General features: G+C 38.7%; 2 protein-coding genes across 2 annotated transcripts in view; both read right to left on the bottom strand.

Annotated features, from left to right (window-relative positions):
- SPRY1 (sprouty RTK signaling antagonist 1) overlaps nucleotides 1-6,188 on the bottom strand; it is a 20,423-nt gene extending 14,235 nt beyond the window's left edge. The window contains exon 1 of the mRNA XM_017542742.1: nucleotides 5,178-6,188. The gene's annotated coding sequence lies outside the window, so the exon portion shown is untranslated. The remainder of the gene's footprint in view (nucleotides 1-5,177) is intronic.
- A 5,367-nt stretch (nucleotides 6,189-11,555) lies between these two features.
- Nucleotides 11,556-13,061, bottom strand: LOC108314030 (small nuclear ribonucleoprotein Sm D1-like). Its single transcript, XM_037743550.1, has one exon. The coding sequence runs from the start codon at nucleotides 13,020-13,022 to the stop codon at nucleotides 12,663-12,665; it is 360 nt and encodes a 119-aa protein (XP_037599478.1). The 5' UTR covers nucleotides 13,023-13,061; the 3' UTR covers nucleotides 11,556-12,662.
- Nucleotides 13,062-16,565: the final 3,504 nt, after the last annotated feature.

Genomic DNA, 16,565 nt, shown 5'->3' with positions numbered 1-16,565 from the left:
CTATGAAAGATGTGCTATGCTAAATGTTAAAAGGGTGCTGTAGGGAGAATTAAAAGCAAAGGGAAATATTTACGTTAACACATAGCAGAAATTATATATTGCTATAAAAGATAAAGTATTAATCATTATAGGAAGAAAAACTTGAACCTTATCCTAAAATAAATAGGATTCATAGAAGAGGGAAAGAAAAAGACAGCCTACCCTTAGTGCATGACACAAGGAAACATGGAAAGGTGCAAATAGGTGATAGGCACATCATGACTGTGGTCAGTTTACAAGACTGGCATGAGTGGAAGGGAAGATTTCTTGTCAAAACTAGATAAGTAAGCTAAGGACAAATTACAGAGGGACCTTAATGCCTATATGAGGATTTGGGCTTGATCCCAAGGACAATAAAATTTTGGTACAATGAGTTAACGTTATAAAAGGGTCTCTTCTCAGAAGATTCATCCGACTATGCAGATTGCAGCAAAGAGAGGCTGGTATTAGGGAGCTGGCTTAGAGATGAGGATAATAATCCAAGTGGGTGGCAGAGAATTGGACAGGACGATGTTGGCAGTGGAAAAGGAGGGAAAGGGCCAGATCTAAGGTAAGTCTGAATATTCACTCCATGCCCCTTCATCAAATGATGAAATGACAATAGATTGAAATCTTGCCTGTAAGGTTTTAACAGATCCTTAAAAAATGGTAAAATATACCTAAAGAGGCTTAGTTTGGGAAGAAACCAGTCACATAAGGAAGTTAAACATATAAAGCAGGGTTCCCACCCCTGGGCCACTGACCTATGCTGGTGGAACTGGTCTGCACAGCAGGAGGTAAGCGATGAGCAAACATGAAGCTTCATCTGTATTTATAGCCGCTCTCCATTGCTCACATTACCAACTGAGTTTCACCTCCTGTCAGATCAGCTGTGGCATTAGATTCCCATAGGAGTGCAAACCCTATTGTGAACTGCACATGAGAGGGATCAAGGCTTCCCGCTCCTTATGAGAAACTAATGCCTGATGATCTGTCACTGTCTCCCATCACCCCCAGATGGAACCATCTAGTTGCAGGAAAACAAGCTCTGGGCTCCCACTGATTTTACATTATGGTGAGTTGTGTCATTATATGTTACAATGTAATAATAATAGCAATATTGTGCACAATAAAAGTAATGTGCTTGAATCATTCTCAAACCATCCTCCTTGACCCCAGTCCGTGGAAAAATTGTCTTCCACAAAATCAGTCCCTGATGCCAAAAAGTTTGAGGATCAGAATTTTCTCAATGATATGCATCTTTAGAGTAAAAGAAGGAATTCATCGGAAAAGTTAGAGGCATTTCTAGTCTCTTCCATTCACTTCCGTTCCATTTTGAAAGAAGTAAGAGGAGAAAAAAATGCATTTTCAGGGAGAAAAGTGTTCATAAGAGATAACTATTTTTTTTTTTGAGAAGGAGTCTCGCTCTATTGCCCAGGCTGGAGTACAGTGGCACAATCCGGCTCCCTGGAACCTCTGCCACCCAGGTTCATGCTATTCTCCTGCCTCAGCCTCCTGAGTAGATGGGATTATAGGTGCCCACCAGCATGCCCAGCTAATTTTTGTATTTTTAGTAGAGACGGGGTTTCACCATGTTGGCCAGGCTGGTCTAGAACTCCTGACCTTGTGATCTGCCTGCCTCGGACTCCCAAAGTGCTGAGATTACAGGTGCAAGCCACCGTGCCCTGCCCTAAGAGATCACTAATATTTTATAGTTATGTCTGGCCAACTCAAGGAATGGAATGTTGATTATATTTTGCTCCTATAGCACAGAAATATCAAGCAGTATTTACGTTCCATTAAAGCCTTAATCAATTAGATCATCAAAATGATTGCTGAAAAATTCCCCAAGCCAAAAGAATGTATCGATAGTAGAAAACCTTAATCCATGAAAAATATCAAATACTACATTTATTGAAAATTGAGATCAAATATTTATAATAGCAAGTAAGGTAAGGATGCTATTGTAATTTGAAAAAAAATATTTAAAACTTTACAATTCATTGTCTAACTCTGTGGGGTAAGTCAGTCATGGAATTCGCTTGCTTGCAAGATCATTTGGTTCATACATCCATCAGTCTAACAACCCTGCATTAGTACTAGGTGTGGTACTGTGCTAAGTATTAGGGATACAAAGATGAAGACAAATTCATGGGCAAGCTCTAGGCAGTCACGTTCTTGCCTTCATAACTGCCCCCACAGTTGATTGGAATAGGGGTGGGCTCATGCTCAAGATCTAAAGACACAATCCACAGCCTCAGCCTGGCCTAAAGATGTCTCTCTCTCTCTCTGTCTCTCTCTCTCTCTCTCTGTCTCTCTCTGTCTCTCTCTCTAAAAAAGACATTCTTAGAAAAAAAGAATAAGCTGGTTCAGTTTGGAAATTATGGAGAGAATAAAGTCATTATTTTATGAAATAGAATCTTCAAAGTCAGGAAGAGAAGGACAACAAGAGACCATGAGTCAGTAAGTGATGACTAAACAAAAATCCTTAGGTAAAAAGTAACCAAAATACCACATTTCTTTCTTTTTTTGAGATGGAATCTTGCTCTGTCACCCAGGCTGGAGTGCAGTGGTGCAATCTCAGCTCACTGCAACCTCCATCTCCCGGGTTCAAGCAATTCTCGTGCCTCAACCTCCTGAGTAGCTGGAATTACAGGAGCGCACCACCACACCTGCCTAATTTTGATATTTTTAGTAGAGACGGGGTTTCACCATGTTGGTCAGGCTGGTCTCAAACTTCTGACCTCATGATCTGCCCACATTGTCCTCCCAAAGTGCTGCTGGGATTACAGGTGTGAGCCACCATGCCCGGCAAAATACCACATTTCATCAAATCTAAGATTTCAATTGTATGATGCATTTAATGGACTACTAAGAAATTTTTTTTAAATGCTGCTAATTAATCCATGACACAATGCTTCCTTATCACTTATAGTTTTATATTAAATCTTATTAAAATGGCTTTTTAATGCTGATTTATGCACAGATTTTGTCATATAACATTCTTGTGCACACCTGAAAAGAAAAATGTAAAAAATAAATTTATGAGGGTCCCTGAAACTACTTCACATTCAGAGTCTGATTCTTCTGAATTACTTTCTAACTCAGACATCAATGCTTTTTTTTTTCTATACAAGATAATCCTACGGCCATCAAGAGCTCTGGGCAGCATTTCTTAAAAGATGTAGCAGTTCTTAAGAGTGCTGCATCATTGTTCTCTGGATTTTTTCCAAAACCTATTCTGTGTTTTGATACTGGAATGTTCTTGATCTTATCAAAAAGTGTCAATGAAAGGTTTTCAGACAGCAGCCAGGACTCATAGTCCTGCCTCAAATGGTCCTTAAATAGTTTCCTGAGTCAAACATGCAGAGGCTGCAGTTGTTCGGTCATGCAGCCAGGAATAACAACCACATTCGCACATGGACAGGCAGTAACAACGACCTCACAACTTGACTCCTGTCTGCCAGACGGCAATTGTAAAATGCAACCCGACTTCAGAGGTATTAAAATGTGAACGAAAATGTGCATTTGGGAATTGATGGAATACAGTAGCCAACATGTTCTCCTTCAATAATCTTACGTTTTTCCTATCTCACCTTTGGAAAGATGACACACAAAGTGGTTTAGTAGTTTGCCCAAGATTATAGAGCCAGCATGTGGGAAAACATGGACTTGAAACCATGTATATAGGTTAGAGGGTAAGGAAATTATTTGGTAGAAAGAAGAGAAGTAGACAGAAAAGGATAGCTGAACTACTCTGACAATAACAGGACATTCCACTGAAGATCCGCCCCCCAGCCTATTGCCGAGGTCTCTAAAGCTCTTTGATGCTTCAGGTGGTGCAGTCATATGGTTTCTTTTGGATAGGTCAGTGGGGGAACTGCACACAACACAGCTTTAAATCCATTTCTAGAGCTAAAATGCACGCCTGGTTGGGTGCAGTGACTCACGCCTGTAATCCACCAACTTTGGGAGGCCAGGGCGGGCGGATCTCTTGATGTCAGGAGTTCGAGACCAACCTGGCCAACATGGTGAAACCCCAGCTCTACTAATAATACAAAAATTAGCTGAGCATGGTGGCACATGCCTGTAATCCCAGCTGCTTGGGAGGCTGAGGCAGGAGAATTGTTTGAATCCAGGAAGCAGAGGTTATAGTGAGCTGAGATTGCACCATTGCATTCCAGCCTGGGAGACAAGAGCAAGACTCCATCTCAAAATAAATAAATAAGTAAAAATAAATAAAAAATGCATGCCCTAGGAATAATAGGAAAAAGATCACCTTGGCAGTAGAAAAGAGGATGAAGGGGCAAAGGTGGTCATTGCTCTCTGCTGCTTGGAAGCCACTGTAGTTATCTGGGCAAGAAAACTGAGAAGTAAGGAATGCCATGTCTTAGTCATGGTTAGATTGCAAGGTAAGTTTAGGTGAAAAGGGATTTTTTTTTTTTTTTTTTTGAGATGGAGTCTCACTCTGTTGCCCAGGCTGGAATGCAATGGCACAATCATAGCTCACTGCAACTTCCACCTCCCAGGTTCAAACCATTCTGCTGCCTCCGCCTGCTGAGTAGCTGGGGCTACAGGCATGTGCCATCATGCCCAACTAATTTTGTATTTTTAGTAGAGATAGAATTTAGCCATGTTGCCCAGGCTGGTCTCAAACTCCTGGCCTCAAGTGATCTACCTGCCTCAGCCTCCCAAAGTGCTGGGATTACAGGCATGAGTCACTGTGCCCGTCCTGGGATTCTTATAAACACATAGTAGACAACCACACAAATATCTAAGGCTAGAAAACGAACCACAACTAGTTACACATAAAGTGGAGCTTGGAACACACAAAGCGGTGGTAGATGTCTTTTTTTTCTGTGCATGTTTTCTGATGTGCTTATAGAATGAGATGACAATGGATATTTAAAACATTATTGAAATAAATGCTCAATATTCCACTGTAAGAATATATCATGTTTACTTAAATATTCTAGTCCCACATTTTAAGAAGAAAGAGCACAGATTTCTACGGTACTGGGTCTCACCTCTGATAATGGGACTGATTTTCACTGTCTTGCCAGGGCTCCCCCACTCCAAGTCCTGCTTGCTAACCCACATGTAATAGAAACAAGAATGTCTTTGGGAATGGCAGATCTCTCACATCAAAGACCACGCACCTGGGGCTTTGGTTCTTCTGATTCTTCGTGTACACCTGTTTCTTCCGCCTTGTGCATCACAGGGGATCTTCAGAGAATTTCACATGCAATCTTCTTGTGAGGCAGATCCCAAGTACAACCCACATTTCTGAAGATATCTTATTCCTATTCAGGGCTCATAACACACGTGAATGTTAGTGGTTGAAATATTGTACTTAAGGCCTCAGATTTATCTTTGAATTTGACACATTTTTGTGGGACATAATGCAGAAAACAGTCAGAAAGTTTCAATCAGGACACATGAAGATAAAAATAAAGGAGTTATTCCCATTATTAAATCTCTTCACCTGGCTGGGTGCTGTGGCTCACACCTGTAACCCCAGCACTTTGGGAGGCCGATGCGGGCGGTTCACTTGAGCCCGAGTTTGAGACCAGCCTGGGCAGCATAGCAAGACTCTGTCTCTGCAAAAATTAGCTGCAGATGTGCGCCTTATAGTCAGAGCTACTCAGGAGACTGAGGTGGGAGCATCGCCGGAGCCCGGAAAGGTCGAGGTTGCAGTGAGCCATGATTACACCACAGCACTCTAGCCTGGGCAACAGAGTGAAACCTTGTCTCCCACCCCATACGCACAAAGCTCAAGGGTAAACATAGGTCAGTGTTGATAACCAGGCACAGAAAATTAGGAACTGCTTTAAAACGTTTTTTCTGTGTGGCAATAAAATGCATATGAAACCTTTTTTTTTCTGACTAGGAGGTACACCGTATAAAGCTCCTTCTCTTGTGCCATACTACTTACTAGTGGTGTCTTTATGAAGATGTGACCAAAGAAATGAAATATTCAGCATCCCCTGTAATATAGAACTTTCCTCCCTCCATCTTCAATTTCCGATATTGTCACCAGGAGCAAAATCTTTAAGCATTTAGAGCCATTGCACTGGCCTTGAAATGTCTTATACCATATGATTTGTAAAGCAAGAAACATTTGTAAAGCAAGAAACATTTTCTGCCTCCAAGGGATTTATGCTGATTAATAAAAAAAATTTCCAAGTAAAATGTTTATTAAAAATAAAGGAAAAGCAAATGTCTGGGAATGTTTTAAACGGGCATATGGCTTTACTTTTTAACATGAATTTGCATCTTATTCAAGCCTTACATTTAATTTTATACAGAAAACTTCATTAATACTGTGTAGATTTGCCTCCTTGCTACCTTAATTTTCTTTGCCTGTGGATATAAGTGAGCAGGTGTCTGTGCCTGGGTGCACTTGGGGATTTGAGGTTTGCAGGTGAAGGCATTTTGGTCACAATCACTTAACCAGTCTCTAAGAGATTCCAGATGTTCCCTCAGATTCCTGTCTTCTGAGCCTACTAAGGTCTTCCAACCTCTGCCTTTTACTCAGTTCCAAAGCTGCTTCCACATTTTCAGGTATCTTTATGGCAATGCCCCACTTCTCAGTACCAATTTTCTGTGTTAGGCTGTTCTTGCATTGCTATAAAGATATACCTGAGACTGGTAATTTACTAATATAAAGAAAAGTTCAGTTGGCTTATTGTTCTGCAGGCTTTATAGGCAGCAAGGTGCTGGCATCTGTTCGGCTTCTAGGGAGGCCTCAGGAAGCTTACAGTCATGACAGAAGGTGAAGGGAGAGCAGGCACATCATATAGCAAAAGTAGGAGCGAGAGAGAAAGAGAGAGAGAGTGGGAGGAGGAAAATGTAAATGCCACACACTTTGAAACAACCAGATCTCATGTGAACTCAGAGCAAGAGCTCACTTATCATCAAGCATGCAGGAGGGATCTGCCCCCACGATCCAATCACCTCCCACCAGACCCCAATGCCAGCACTAGGGATTATATTTCAACATGAGATTTGGTGGGGATACATATCCAAACTATATCAAGGGACATGATTAATGATTGTGACGAGGCAATGGGTGTTGACTAGGACCATCCCAGGCAAACTGGGATCTATGGTCATCCTGTTCTGTCACACCACGCTGTCTCCCTAAGTGACCTCAACACTCCTGTGCCTTCTTTATCATAATGACGACCAAATACCTCCAGCCTCGATCTTACTTTTGATCATCATACCCTTATAAATAAGTGCTTATTCTGCTTAGATGTTTTACAGTCACCGGTAAGTTAGTAACTCCAAAAGAGAACACATGATATCTTCTCTTCACATACACCCTAAAATCTCCTCTTCTAGTATTTTCTGTCTCTGTATAAGACACTACTGTCTGCCCACTTGCTCAAATCCAAAGGCTTCTCGTTACTCCTCATACACCATCAGTTACCGAGATGACAGTTTTACTTTCTGTATCCCTCACAAGCTCTCCAGTAACACCATTGTCACAAGTCATATCAATGCTTACCCGAACTAGTTTATACACTGCTTCTAGGTATGATCTTCCTGAAACATAAAGCTGATCTCCAATTTTTCGTTAATGTAAAAACTCTTCAGTTGCTTCTCATTGTCTGCGGGATCCAATTCCAACAGATCACTGTGATCTGACCCCTGCCTCTCTCTCCAGACACATCTCTGTTCTTTATGTTGCAGCCGCATTGGAGTTTTTCAGTTCCCTGAACGCGCCAAGGTTTTTCTAACCTCAGAAGCTTTGCATGATATGCCTCCCTCAATGATATGATTCTCAGATACTTCGTTCTTCTTTGTGAAATCTTGCACAGTTGCAATTAATTATTTATTTAGAATGATTTGTTTGAAATCTGTCTTTCCTTCTAGACTGTAAGGCTCCAGGATGCATCTGTTGTGTTCCCCATTATAACCCAGTCCTCAGCATAGTGCCTGAGGCTCAATCCATGTATGTTGTGTAATTAAACAAAGGATCTCTCTAATTCCTGGACTGACGGGGAAATTCAAATTACTTCTGTTTTCTATAATGATCAAGTCAACAGACTAGTAACATGAATTTTTAGTATACTTATATGCAAATACATTTTTATGCCTTTTTTGGGTGGGCTCATTGTCCCATAAGCAAAATAAGGGGAGGAATATCTAATAGTTTCCCATCACACATTATTATCTCATTTGTATAAAGTTAAAAACATAAAGATAAAAAGTGAGACAAACCAGTCTAATTTTCAGACCCTGGGTTTTCACAAGCTAGAAGAATAAGAGGTAACATGGTGATTTAGTAAATCAGCTGTTTCCTTCCAGATTAGAGACAAATCACGAGAGTAAATGCTTAAGAAAATTTTCCAATCAAACATTGCTAATCCTCTTGATTTCTAACATTCAAGAAACCCCCCCAAAAATTCTAACAGTGGAGTTCTTTGTGTTTCTTCTTTAATGAGTATTTGGCAAAAAACAATGAGGTGGGGGAAAACATTGCTGAAGGCACAGAATCCAGTGTCCCTTGCTTACAAAGCAACAGTCGGAACCTGAAGTGATTGAGCATCTGTTTTCAATCTTGGCTTAAAATGTCTTTTAATCCAGGATGTAATTAAATCTCTAGTATGTACAGAGATATCTATTTCACATATATAATTCCCTAGATGTTTAATTATAAAGTAGTTGCAATCATTTGCACAAATCAGTTCATATTATGTTATTTTGACATCAGTTTGCATGTTTGGGAAGGAGATAGACGTATGGGACTCAGGTGGTGCTGGGCTGTGGGAGGGCTTGTCTAATACCTAGGAGTTTGTCCCATTTCCTTCTTTTTCATCTCCCAACAAGGCTGGCTGGCTGGCTATCTTGCTTCTTCTGGTACTAAGACAGGAAGTGGTAATTTTGTCAAATGTATGCATACTGTATTTGTAAGTCACCCGAGCTAGGTCTGAGTTATAAGGGAATTTTCTTACATTCTTTGTTAAAATAGGAGAAATATTTTCCTTAAGCTATTAGTTATGCAGAAACAAACAATTACTTTAAAAATGAAAATTCCTTAACCCTGAGTAAGACAGGAAGAAATAGTAGATTATTTTCTCCATGTTACAATATGTATTTCATATAATTTCCTCCTGTGAACTATTGTCAAGTATTTTGGGTTATTTTCAGAAAAACAAAAATCTGAGATTGTTCTTTCTAATTTCACTTTCTCTAAACCCAAAGTGACATAAAGATATATATCCTCTATTACCACCCACATATTCCATAGTTACATCTCGGTATTCTACGTTGTGGAGGCCAAGGCCCTTGGCCCCCTAACAGTTCACTAAAAATCACTGCCATGAGGTAAGTTGACTGAAAAGAGAAAAGGTGTACAAATTTAGTAACATGCATGAGAGCCTTCAGAATGAAGACCAAACTCCTTACTGAAGTACAGAAGCTTGTATACCCTCCTGAAGTTACAGAAAGAATGCTGACTCAGAGCATCGCCAAAAACAGGTGTTAGTGGCAAGACAGGTTATGGAAGGAAGAAAGGAAAAGGCTTGGCTAGTGAAGATGGCCTTGTTATGTAGATGAAGCCTCATAGGTAGCAGCCTTCAGAGAACACAGATGGTAAATGGTTTCTTTCAGACTTTTAAAGGTGTCAGACTCTTAGTTAATCCCCCCTACATCCAGGAAAGGCCTAGAGAGAAAAATCTGGCTGCATTAACGAAGATTCTCTACTAAGGCAGATTTCCCCCCTGCAAAAGAGAGCTTTGCAGGACCACTTCAGTCTGCTGGCCATGTGGCAGCCATTTCAAAAGATGTCAAAGAAATCTATTTTAGGGTAAAATATTTTGATTTCCTTCAAGACAAAGGTATAGAATCAAACAATATAACTGTGATTGTAGTATAACAAATAATAAAACTATGAAACGGATATTATTTTGCTTGTGTTTGAAGTAGTAGCAAGAAAAAATTGAAAAAGCAGCAAAAAATTATTTTGCAAAGACAGTATCTTCTGCAAGTCTCATTATACATTCTGTACACAATTATTTTATCTCGGTAAGTGATCTAAAATATCAAATAAGCAGATTTTTTATGAATACACGTTTCTAATTTCTGGTGAAGTCTTGAAACTCCAGAGGAAATAAAACAGGGAATTTGTGAGAGGGCAATTCATGAGCCTTGGCAACAGATTGAATTTGTGATTTGAGAAAGAGAAAGGCAACAAGAAAGTTTTGAGCTAATAGAAGGTAGAGACATAGTTAACCTAAATTTTAAACAGGGCTTAATTGGCAGGAAAATTTTTTAAATTATATTTTGCATACAGTGAGTCTGAAATTATATGACAAATTCCATGAGAATGAAGGTCTCTCTAGCAAACACCAAAAACTTGGGAAGGTGGTAACATGTGATATTTTAGTCCTATGCACAGAGCAGATAGTTGGATAAATGAGCAGAATCCCTGAAGCAGAAACAAAAGAACAGGAGAAGTTGAATGCAAATCTTTAGGATTAAGGGGCTGTTCATATATTCAGCAAAATATTGAGTGCCAAGCTTGCTCCTGAAATTGTACTAGGCACTGAGGATATAAAGAAAATAAAAACTCAATCCTTACTTTCATGTACTTTACTGGTCTAATGGAGATGTTGTACAATAAACCAGAGATTATAGCACAGTGTGGAAACATTGTTAGCAGTGTTGAAACATTGTTAGCAGTGTGCAAAGCGTCCTAATGGAGACACCAGAATCTGCAATAAGAATCACAAGGTTAGGGGTTTGGAGGGAGGAAAAAGAGGACGGGGGCAGGCTTTCCTGATTAAACAGAAGACGCCAGAGAGTGACAATCTAGGAAAGACAAACATGTTTCAAGCCACACAAATTTGAAAAACCTTGATAGATTTCAAGAACTCTAAGTAGCCCAGTACTGCTTGTGAAAGGAAGTGTGAGATTTACTGCCAGGGATAAAAAAGCTTTTGAAGTGAAGACAAGTACTTATTTGCAGCAGAGAAAACTCAAAGGAGGTTAGCAACTTGTACAGTGCCTGGCACATTGTTAATGCTCAGTAAATTCTAGAAGAGTGCACTAAAATTTGCAAAACACTCTTACATTCATCATGTGGTGTACAGAATAATGCTCTACCCCCAAAGATGTCCATGTCCTAACCCCTAGAACCTGTGAATATGTTACGTTATATGGCAAGAAAGAATTAGAGTTACAGATGGAATTACTGTTGCTAATCAGTTGACCATAAAATAGGGAGATTATCTTAGGTTTTATAGTTGGGAGGGAGGGTGCAGTGTAATCAGAAGCATCCTTAAAAATGGAATAGGGGGACAGCAGAAGAGGTCAGAGTGATGCAATGTACGAAAGACTCAACCAGCCTCTGCTGGCTTTGAAAGTAGAAGGGGCCATGAGTCAAGGGATGAGGGAAGCCTCTAGAAGCTAGAGAAAGCAAGAAAACGGATTCCCCTCTAGAACTCTCAGGAAGAAATACAGGATGCTGACACCTGGATTTTAGCCCAGTACGATCCGTTTTGGACTTCTTTTTTTTTTCACTTTTAAAAAATCTTTATTAACAATTAGAACAGTTTTGCAGTCAAATGAAGTAGGTCTTTTCTCTTTTGTTCTCAAAGAACCCCTTAATAAAGGAGGCACGGACAGGTACATTCCACATTAACAGGTTTTAACACTGCTCATAACTGATAATCTAGTGAGCATTTAACTCCAAGTTTTAACTTGGAGAACATAAAACTCTATCCTATTGAGAACTGATTAAAAAGCAAAAGAAACAAAAATTAGCAGCTAGACAACAAAAGCAATGGCCCTTAATTTAGAAGGCAACTTTTTACCAAGCACCTAAGACTCTGTGGAGTAAAACTCAGGAAAGGAGAATTTTAGACCCCATCCCATAAGGACTTTAGTTTCCGAAATACCAAAAATAACTTACTTCCCCTTGTAAGTGGGTGCCACAGAATGAAGTCAAAGTAAAGCAATAAAATGCACATTCATGCATGTAAAGTAAAAGGGTATATATTCTATATAAGTTTAACCTAAAATTGTCTCTTTACATATCTGAAGTTCAGCCTAAAGGTTTCAGTACAAAGTGAACTGTAGCCTAACTGGTTGTGTAAACAAATGGTACCCTACTCTTGGACCAATTACTATGTTTCAGCCAATCAAAGGCAGCAAACTGTTCAACCTATATTCAAATAAGGCAAACGCTGAACTAATCCGGCTGTTGCTGTATCTCACTTCCATTTTCCATACATCACTTTCCTTCTTCTGTCCATAAATCCTCATCAACTATGCAGCTAGGCTAAAGCCTCTCAATCTATTCTGGTTCAGGGGCTACCTGATTTTTGAATTGTTCTTTGCTCAACCAAACTGTCAAATTTAATTCGTCTGAGGCTTTTCTTTTAACCTTATTTTTATTATCATAAAAATAAAAATTTTAGTTCAAAAACTTAAAGCCTGATCATCTAAAAATGAAACTGCCCAGTAGAAATGCTTAGCTCTCACTGTGGTATTCTTGTGAATGTGGAGGAAACTACTAAAACTCTGATATACTCAATAGACAGCTCTGTCCCACATTTATGTTTATTAAAAACTGACATAAACAAACACAACCCAGATCCCATATGACTTTGAAACAGTAATCATGAGAGACATTATCGCCTTGGACCCCTTCTTCCTCTGCCACGGCCACGTCCTCTTCCTCTGCCTCTGCCTCTGCCTCTTCCTGCAACTGCTTCCCTTTTCTTAGATTTCACCTTAGGTTCAACATCCACAAGTAGTGTATCCAGAGGTAAACTGTCTGGTAGAATAAAGTATCGAATGTTATTTCCTCGAATACTCAGCGTTTCCAGCTGTACAGATTCTCTGTTCTTCAGGGTCATTTTCACAGCTTTAAGATGTGTACTCATGCTGACATCCACACCTGTGACTGTTCCATGGACCTGTGTTCCATTCTTCAATTCAATGGTTACAGTTTCATGACTCAATTTCATCAACAATCTCACAAGCTTCATCCTAGCAGCGCCCTCACCCTTTGGTTCCGATAGCTCACAAAATCCAGTAACCGAATACTGATCGACAGCCCATTTCGGACTTCTAACCTCCATAAATGTAAAATATTAAAAGCGTTAAGCCGCTAAATTTGTTTTAATTTGTTACAGCAGCAATTGAAAAGTAATACAATCATCTTGTTCTAAAGATAAGAAAAGTGAAAAGAGGTATCCAAATATGAAGATCAAAAGAAAACACACAAACCATCAATACTGTAAATAAAACAAGAGACAAGTGGGATTTATTCCAGGTCTGCAAGACTGATTTAACATTTAAAAATCTATCAGTATAATCTAGGCTAAAGAAGAAAAAAATCACGAAATGTATCAATCGATGCAGAAAAAGCATTTGATAAAATCCAACACCCATTGATGATTTAAAAAAACAAACAAAAACAAAAGACAAAAACACTCAGCAAGTTACAGATGAGAAAGTTGGTAAAGAACATCTATAAAGAAACCTATCGTTTACATTGTAATTAATGGTGAAAACTGAAAGCTTTCTCTCTAAGATTGGGAACAAAACAAGAACGTCCACTCTCACTACTTTTATTCAACATAGTACTGAAAGTTCTAATCACTACATTAAGGTAAGAGAACATAAATGGAACATTAGAAATGCAGATTAGAAAGAAGAACTAAAGCTTTCCTTATTTGAGGTGACATAATTCCCGTTTGTGATTTTCAAGGTATCTATACAAATAAATTCCTAGAGCTAACAAATAAGTTAATCAGAGTTGCAGGATAGGACACAAGATTAACACACCAAAATCAATTGCATTGTTATGTCCTAACAGTAATGTGCAAAGCAAAATTTAAAACATAATACTACTTAAGATTACTCCAAAGAAATTAAAGGTTTGGGTATAAACTTAACAAATTATGTATGGAATCTGTATGTTGAAAATTACAAAATGCTGATGAAAGATATCAAATAAAACCTAAATAATGGAGAGATACGCCATGTTTTCGGACTTGACACAACATAGTAAAGATGAAAATTCTCCTAAAATTCACCTATAGGTTTCATGTTATTCCTATCAAATTTCCGAGATGTTTGTAGATATAAGCAAACTTATTTCAAAATATATATGAAAAGGTACAGGTCCTAGAATAGATTAAATCTTTAAAAGAATTACAAACTAAGAGGAAGCACTCTAGCTGATATAAATGTCTACTGTATAGCAACTGTAATCAAGACAGTGAGGCATTGGCAGAGGGATAGACACATAGACCACTGGGAAAGAATAGAGATCCCAGAAATAAACCCACGTAAATATACTCACCTTGATAAAGGTACAAAAGCAATTCAGTGGAGGAAGAGTAACCTTTTAAACAAATGATGCTGAAACGATTGGACATTCATAGGCAAAAAATAAAAGGTGAAAAACAAAAACCCTAAACCTCGCACCTTATCCAAAAATTAGCTGAACATGGATCATGGAAGTAAATGTAAAACAAGACTTTTAGAAAAAAAAAATAGCAGAAAATCTTTAGGAACTACAGCTAGGTAAAGAGTTATTAGACTTAACACCAAAAGCATGATTCAAAAGGATTTATTGATAAATTGGACCTTATCAAAATTAAAAACTTATACTTTGTAGAAGTCCATAAGAGCATAAATAGACAAGTTATAGAATGGGAGAAAGTATTTGCAAACCATATATCTGACCAAAAAAAAAAAACCTAGTGTCTAGAATATATAAAGAACTCTCAAATCTCAACAGTAAAATACCAAACCATCCAATTAGAAAGTGAGCAAAAGACATAAACTGACATTTCACTAAAGAGGGAACACAGATGGCACATGAGAAAATGTTCAGTATCATTAGCCACTAGGGAAAGGCAAATTAAAACCACAACGAGATCACTACTACTCAAAGTAATGGCTAAAGTAAAAAATAGTGACAACACTAAATGCAAGCAAAAGATACAAAGAAACTGGGTTATTCATGCATTGCTGGTGAGAAAGTCAAATGGTACAGCCACTGGAAGACAGTTCAGCAGTTTTTCTTAAATCTAACCATGCAACTACTACATGACCCAACAATTATACTCTCGGGCATCTGTCCCAGAGAAATGAACACATGCGTTTACACAAAAATCTGTATGAGAGTGTTCAGAAAGTCTTTATTTATAATAATCCAAAGCTGGAAACAATCCAGAGGTCCTTCAAAAGGCAAATGATTAAACAAACTGTGGCACATACTTAACATGGAATACTACATGGCAATGAAAAGGAATGAACTATTGATAATGCAACTACTTGAGAAGGAAATTATGCCAAGAGAAAAAAGGAGGAGAGTCTGTATCAGGGAAAAGGGATGTTATAGTTCATGAGTCTCATGGTTTTTACAGATAAAGACACATAATCCCTGAAAGTCTACATGAGATAGCTTTAGGGGCATATAGACTAGACCAGAATTTGAACCCAGTTCTGGCATCCACTACCTGAGTGACCGTGGCAAGTAACTCATATCTCAGCCTTTGTGGCTTTGTTTATAAAATGAAAAGATTAATTATGCCATTCTTTTCTTCTCAGAATTAAATTAGGTATATGTGTAAATTGCCTGAAATATATATTACAGGTGTTAAATAAATTCTTATTTCCCTCCTCAGCAAAAATAAAACTTTCTTACAGTTACTCAACTAATCAGTATCAAACCTGGGATGAGACCCAGTTCCTGAGTCTTAGTACAGTGGTCTTTCTAGTCTTTTAAACCAGAATTTCTAAATTTTAGGCATAAAAGCAAAAAGTTATAATAGAAATTATAATACATAGAAAATGTTCAAATGTACTGCCTTGCTGATCCATGAGACATAATCACATAGTAACTTTTCCATATTCACTATGTTTATAATTTTAGGCATTATTTATCAAAAGTAGAAAACTAAATTATTGACATATGTATTGGTGTGTTCTCACACTGCTATAAAAACATACTGAGACTGCGCAATTTATAAAGACAAGATCTTTAATTGGCTCACGGTTCTGCAGGCTGTACAGGCTTCTAGGAAGCCCTCAGGAAACACAATCACGGTTGAAGGTGAAGGGAAAGCCGGAACATCTTCCCATGGCTGGCAGGAGAGAGAGAGCGAAGGGGAAAGTGACACACTTTCAAACAACCAGATCTCCTAAGAGCTCACTCACTATCACAAGAACTTCAAGGGGAAGTCTGCCCCCATGATCCAGTCACCTCCCACCAGGCCCCTCCTCCAACATTGAGAATTACGATTCAACAGGAGATTTGGGAGGAGACACAGACCCAAAACGTTATCAACATACATGTTATTTCTTTTCTTTAAACTTAAACAGAAAATCTTCCTTTCTTCCTTGTCCCTCCCTCCCTCCCTTCCTCCTTCTCTCCCTCCCTCCCTCTTTCTCTCTTTCTCTCTTTCTGTCTCTCTCTCTCTCTGTCTCTCCCTTCCTTTTTTTCTTTCTTGAGACAGGGCCTCACTGTTGCCCAAGCTGGAGGGCAGTGATGTAAACATGGCTCACTGCATCCT

This window comes from Cebus imitator, unplaced genomic scaffold (genome assembly GCF_001604975.1).
Source record: "Cebus imitator isolate Cc_AM_T3 unplaced genomic scaffold, Cebus_imitator-1.0 Scaffold146, whole genome shotgun sequence".
Taxonomy (NCBI): domain Eukaryota; kingdom Metazoa; phylum Chordata; class Mammalia; order Primates; family Cebidae; genus Cebus; species Cebus imitator.
Note: the sequence above shows the minus strand (reverse complement) of the source record. Positions and strands in the feature narration are given on the sequence as shown.

Bases quoted from the DNA above. Each gene is read 5' to 3' on its own strand.
- LOC108314030 (XM_037743550.1), bottom strand. From the start codon at position 13,022: ATGAAGCTTGTGAGATTGTTGATGAAATTGAGTCATGAAACTGTAACC.